General features: G+C 41.2%; 1 protein-coding gene across 1 annotated transcript in view; it reads right to left on the bottom strand.

Moving 5' to 3' along the window:
- Trappc6b (trafficking protein particle complex 6B) overlaps positions 1–6,880 on the bottom strand; it is a 15,392-nt gene that overhangs the window by 7,055 nt on the left and 1,457 nt on the right. The window contains exons 2-3 of the mRNA XM_013012234.1: positions 2,289–2,356; positions 289–406 (exon numbers count right to left, since the gene is read on the bottom strand). Of these exons, the coding sequence (XP_012867688.1) occupies positions 289–406; positions 2,289–2,356 (186 nt within the window). The remainder of the gene's footprint in view (positions 1–288; positions 407–2,288; positions 2,357–6,880) is intronic.

Genomic DNA, 6,880 nt, shown 5'->3' with positions numbered 1-6,880 from the left:
AATGCAAGGGATATTTATCTAAACATGCTCTAAAATTTATTTTGTTATTAGCAATGCAAGAATTATTTAAGTTATTTAAACATGGTCTATAAATGTAGAAATTACTCTGAAGGTATAAATGTGGTAGATGTGTAGTTCTGTATATTATCACCACTTAGTAATAGTAACTAACTAAATTCAAAAAACAATTGTCATTTTGACATTTGATACAATTTTAATTTAGCTTGGATAAACAGGAAAAGTGGCTTAGTCTTTATTCACTTTACTAAGAAAAATACTTATTAATACCTGGTGATTTGTCCTCAGATTGTCTATTTGCTTCCTGAATACTGTAGTCCAAAAATCTTTACATACGAACTTCATGATGTCCAACTCATCCTTGAATCTTGCAGTATCTTTTGTAAACCTAAAAAGATCAAACACAAGTAACACAACGCATTTCTTCCAAAGAAACAAAAGGAAAGATATCTTTCTCACTTTCCCCAAGAGAAAATCAACTGATTTCATTCATTCACAGCTGCCTTCGCAGCTCTAAAATTTACTGACAGTCATAAAGTTATAAGTATCAAGTAAAGTAGATCCTACCTTCATCAATTCACATGTATATATTATACAACTACAAGTGTGTTGGCAACAGTTAAACCAAAACTGTAGCTACAATTTAATCTCATAGATAGAAAAGCTCAGTAGAGGGCTGGGAAGGTGGCTCAGTGGTAGAGCGCTTGCCTTGCATGCCTAAGGCCCTGGGTTCGATTCCTCAGCACCACATAAGCAAAAAGAAAAAAGCCGGAAATGGTGCTGTGGCTCAAGTGGTAGAGCGCTAGCCTTGAGCTGAAGTGCTGAGGGACAGTGCCCAGGCCCAGAGTTCAGGCCCCATGACCGGACCAAAAAAAAAAAAGAAAAGCTCAGTAGAACAGTATTATGTGAAATGTAATTCAAATCCAACTCTTTAAATACTTAGAAAAGAATACTAATAAAATACCTACTATAAATTTGAAAATTCAATATATAAACAGACTTTAATGCATTTTTTTTTCAGGCAGGAGAAGTTGTTTATTTACCGAACTGCTGCCCCCACCACGCATGGTGGGGAAAAGGAACAAGGGGAGAGACTTTAATGCATTTTAATCCTAATGCATTTAAATAAAATTCCATTCAGGTTAAAGAGTCTACCATACTTTCAGTAGAAAATGCAAATAGGAGCCAGTGGCTCATGCCTATAATCCTATCTACTCAGGAAGCTGGGAGCTGAGGACTGAAGTTCAAAGCTAGCCTGAGCAGACAAATTCTAAGTCTCTAATCTCCAGTTAGAGTAAAAAAACAGAAGTGGAGCTGTTGTTCAAGTGGTACAGAGCAGCCCTGAGTGGAAATGCTAAGCTAGAGCTCAAGGCCTTGAGTTCAAGCTTTCTGAAAGGAGAGAGGGAAAGGGATGGGAAGAAAGGGAGAGGACAGAGAAAAGGCAAGAGAAGGGAAAGGAAGTGGGGAGAGGAGGAATGGGGAGGGAAAACAGGGGAGGGGAGGGAAAGTAGAGAAATAAGCCAGGTGCCAGTAGAGAAAGTGGTGCTCAGGAAGGAGGTTGAGATCTAAGGATCACAGTTTGAAACCAACCCAGGCAGACCTTCAATTAACTAACATAAACATTAACTAACTTGAAGCCATGCTTCAAGTGGTAGAGCTCTAGCCTTGAGCACAAAAACTCAAGAGATAGCACCCAGGACCAGCACCCAAAAAAAAAAAAAAAAGGAAAAAAAAAGGGAGAAACGACAACTGAATTATTTCAATACACTAATATTTTCAGAGAAAATCATCTTAAATGTACAAAACATTTTTTCTATAAATATTAAAACAAAGTGTGAAGCCAAGGATGGTGGCATGCACTTGAAACTGAAGCACTCAGGGGCTGAGACAAGAGATTTCCAAATTCAAAGCCAGTCTGGACTGTACAAGGAGACCATGACTCAAAAAAGAAGTAAATGAAAGCAAAATTTGATTGAATTAAAGTAACACCAGACTTCTGGTTTGGTTTTTCTTTTGTTTTGTTTTGCTTTTGGTTTTAGGTTATTTAGGTGTTGAGCCCAGGGCCTTGCAAAGGCCAAGCACAAGCTCTACAACTGAGCTATACCCACATCTCCCTGAAAAAGAAATTCAATCTGCGAGTTGAAGAACAGGAATGAATTAAAATGAGAATTAAGATAAAAATACCATAGGTTTTAAGCAAAATCTTTTGAAATGGACCATCTGTATTCACAACCTACCTGGAAGAAAATTTTCAAATCCATACTGCTCACCTTTCTATCAATCCTTGTCCCACTCGAAATCCCATGTTTTCCAGCTTAGTAATACATCGTCCATTTTCCTATTAAAAATAATAAGATCAGGAACAGTGCCCAGGCCCTGAGTTCAAGCCTCAGAATTGGCACACTGTCATACTGACATGATACATATACACACATATAATTTTTTTTTTCCTTGTTGTTGGGCGTAGGGCCTGAACTTTGGGCCTGGGCACTGTCCCTCAGCTCTTCAGCTAAAGGCTAGCGCCCTACCACTTGAGCCTCAGCCCCACTTCCGGCTTTTTCTGCTTATGTGGTGCTGAGGAATCGAACCCAGAGCCTCATGCATGTGAGGCAAGCACTCTACCACTGAGCCAACTTACCAGCCCACATAAAATATTTTAATACTTTCAAAATGTCAGAAAGTTGGTATCCAAAACTTGTAAAGTTTTGGTTAAAAATATGACTGTATATTGGCTGGAAATTCTACTAGCCTAAAAAATACAGGAGATTGGGCTGGGAGGGTGGCTCAGTGATAGAGCACTTGCCTTGCATGCATGAGGCCATAGGTTCAATTCCTCAGCACCACATAAGCAAAAAAAAAACCGGAAGTGGCGCTGTGGCTCAAGTGGTAGAGCACTAGCCTTGAGCTGAAGGGCTGAGGGACAGCTCTCAGGCCGAGTCAGGCCCCACGACAGGACCAAAAAAAAAAAAAATACAGGAGATTTTTTTTGGTCGGTCGTGGGACTTGAACTCTGAGTGTGGGCAATGTCCCTTAGCTCTTCAGCTCAAGGTAACTGCTCTACCACTTGAGCCACAGCACCACTTCTGGTTTTCTAGTGGTTTATTGGAGATGAGTCTCCTGGACTTTCCTGCTTGGGCTGGCTTTGAACCTCGATCCTCAGATCTCAGCCTCCCGAGTAGCTAATATTACAGGGGTGAGCCACCTGCACCAGGCAAGATTTTCCATTTTAACAATATGTTTATCCCTCCCCCACAGTATAACCCCTGCTTTCACTGTATGTGATGTTGGTATAATTTGTGGAGGGGAAGGGGAAAAACAAGACATTTAAATAAAGATACAGGTGGACCCCTTGCAACAACAACAAAAAAACCAGTATGTTTAAAGTATTTGAGGGGCTGGAAGGTGGCTCAATGGTAGAGTGCTTGCCTCGCATGCATGAGGCCCTGGGTTTGATTCTTCAGCACCACATAAGCAGAAAAAGCCAGAAGTGGCACTGTGACTCAAGTGGTAGAGTGCCAGCCTTGAACTGAAGAGCTGAGGGACAGTGCCCAGGCCCAGAGTTCAGGCCCCACGATGAACAAAAAAAACAAGTATTTGAAAACTCCTGCTGGGGAGGATTCTAAGGAATGAGTCATATGTGGAAATCTATGACAAATAATTCATGCTTAACAATCCAGAAAGCTTACAATATGAAAGAAAGATTGCCGGGTGCCAGTGGTTCACACCTGTAATCCTAGCTACTCAGGAGGCTGAGATCTGAGCAGTATGATTTTGAAATCAGCTGGGGCAGGAAAGTTCATGAGACTCTTATCTTCAATTTGAAAAAACAAAAAACCTGAAATGGAACTGTAGCTCCAAGTGGGAGAACACTAGCCTACAGCAAAGCAAAAAAGCTCAGGCCCTGACTTCAAATCTCATGTTCAACCAACAAAAAAGAAAAAGAAATAAGTATTATAAGTGTCATCAATTTATTGTCAGTACCTCACATTTCTTTTTTTTGTTGTTGGTAATGGGGCTTGAACTCTCTGGGCCTGGGCACTGTCCCTCAGCTCTTCAGCTCAAGGCTAGCACTCTACCACTTGAGCCACAGAACCACTTCCGACTTTTTCTGCTCATGTGGTGCTGAGGAATCGAACCCAGGGCCTCATGCACGCCAGGCAAGCACTCTACCACTGAGCCAACTTCCCAGCCATGTACCTCACATTTCTTAAAGTGGACTTGTAGATTTCTGCTTTTGCCTTTTGAAAAAAAAAAGAGGTGAAATAATTCTGTAAGCTTTTTTTTGGTGCTAGTAGAGCTTGAGCTGGAGTCTAGCACTGGTCCTGAGCTTCTTTTGCTCAAGGCTAGCACTTAAGACACAGTTTGACTTCCAGCTTTTTGGTGGTTAATTGGAGGAGGTAACAGTCTCACGGACTTCCTTGCCTGCATTAGATTCAATCTGTAATCCTGCAATCTCAGCCTCCAGAGCAGCTAGGATTACAGGCCTCAACCACCAGCACCCAGATTTTCCAAGTATTAAGATGCAGTTCATAAATGTAATAGTATTTTCGTTGTCGCTACATCTGTTAGTAAAATTATTAGTAAAATTTCTGTGTGCCATGAAATATGGATACAGCTTGAATGTGTCCCACAAGGATTTCTGTATGAAAATTTAATCCATACATATGGATCAGAACTGGAACACCTGCCTAGTATGTGAGGCTGAGGCAGTAAGACAAAGTTTAAAGGCAGTCTTGGCAAAATGGGAAGATGAAGATGAAGAAAAAGGAGGAGGAGGGAAAAAAAAAGAGAAAAGGGGAAGAAGTGTGACTCGAGTGGTATAGCTTGAGCAAAAAAGCTAAGCAAGAGTTCAAGCCCTAGTGAGGGCACAAAAACAAACAAAAAATGTTAGAAATACAATCCAACTACAGTGCTTAGAGGTGAGGCCTTTGGCAATTAATACTATAGCTGTCAGGGTGGAGCTCTTGTGATTGAATATTTGAGGCTTCTAGGAACCTGGTACTATGGACAACACAGATATTCCTGTCTTTCATGTGAAACCCTGTGCTACCTGGAACTCTTGACCTTGGACTCAAACCAGGAATTAAAATAAACCTTTTATAATAATGTACACTGTCAATAGTGCTGTTATTAGCATGAAAAAAAAAACAGACCAATAAAAAAGTGGTTTTGTTTTGTGTGAATGTGCTAATACTTGGCCTTGAACTCAGAGACTCATGTTCTTGCTTTCTTTTAGTTGTTTTGCTCAAGACTGACACTCTTCCACTTGAGCCATAGCTCTACTTCAACTTTTTGCTGGTTAATTATAGATAAGAATCTCATGGGGTTTTCTGCCCATCTGGCTTTGTATCACAAGCCTCAGACTCCTGAGTAGCTTGGAATACAGGTCTGAGCCACCAGTGCCTCACCCCAGTAACTTTCACATATTTTCCATAAATACCAATGCTTCTTGCTAGAAATCTCCATTTTTCTTCTCCACTTAATTATATATCTTTAACTTTTTTTCATCCATAATGTGTGTTGTCAGCAGCTGTATCATTCCTTACTACAAAATGTCTCAACATCAAGTGTCATAGTTCTTGGTGTGTCTTAGTTGATGACTATTATATTCCTTGAGACATGGAATTGTTTTGGTCTTCCTTTGATAATCCCATCTAATCTTAGGTATCATCTCTACACAAACTTCAAAAAGTATCATAGACCCACAAAGCACACCCCAAAGACCCTTGGCTTTAAGCTTCTAGTCTTCCTCACACTAACACAGTCTCCTTACTATCTCTTAAACAACCTTTACAGTTTTTGTCAAGAGGTTATTATTCTTCCAGATAATCACACGATGAGCTCCATCACTTCCTTCCCGTCTTTGCTCTCATTAGGACATCTCAATGCAGTCCATCTTAACCACCCTCTTTAAAGCTGCAACATCATCCCCTTTCATCAACTTTCCATCTTAGTACCTGTCAATGTGTGTTCTTCAACCAGCAACATAAGCATCATTCAGTAACTTGCTGAAAACCCAAATTCTTTCCTGCTCTCAGCTAAAACAAATTTGATGTAGGGGTTGTTTTCTGTGTTTTAACAAGCCTTCTTTTTTTGGGTTGTTTTTTTTTGGTCGGTTGTGGGCCTGAACTCTAGGCCTGGGCGCTGTCCTTAGCTCTTCAACTCAAAGTTAGCCCTCTACCACTTGAGCCACAGCACCACTTCCAGCTTTTTCTGCTTATGTGGTGCTGAAGAATCAAACCCAGGGCCTCATGCATGCAAGGCAAGCACTCTACCACTGAGCCACCTTCCCAGCCCTTAACAAGCCTTCTAAACCCAATTCTGAAGCTGGATCTGGAGCTCAGTGGTAGAACTCTTGTGAGGCCTGAGTTTGATCCCCTAACACTGTAAAAAGTAAATGGATATAAAATAAAAGTGATCCTAGGCCCGGCACTGGTGAATGGCTCACACCTGTAATACTAGCTACTCAAGGAGGCTGAGATTTGAAGATCACCGTTCAAAGCCAGCTCAGGCAGGAATGTCCATGAGACTCTATCTCCATTAATTACCAGAAAACCAGAAGTGGCCCTGTAGTTCAGGGACAGTGCCCAGGCCCAGAGTTCAAGACCCACGACCAAAGTACTATCCCTGGGTAAAAGAAGCTCAGAGAAGGTACTCGGGCCCTCAATTCAAACCCTAGGACTGGCATAACAACAAAAAAAGTGATTCTGGCCAAGCACTGTTGGCTCCTGACTGTAATCCTAGCTATTCAGGGGGCTGAGATCTGAGAATTGAAGTTTGAAGCCAGATAAGCTGATGAGACTCATATCCAAGTAAACACCAAAAATATGGAAGTGGAGCAATGTGGCTAAAGGGCAGGGTG

The sequence above is a fragment of the Dipodomys ordii genome, unplaced genomic scaffold, assembly GCF_000151885.1.
Source record: "Dipodomys ordii isolate 6190 unplaced genomic scaffold, Dord_2.0 Scaffold16, whole genome shotgun sequence".
Classification (NCBI taxonomy): Eukaryota; Metazoa; Chordata; class Mammalia; order Rodentia; family Heteromyidae; genus Dipodomys; species Dipodomys ordii.
This window is presented reverse-complemented; position numbering and strand designations above follow the sequence as displayed.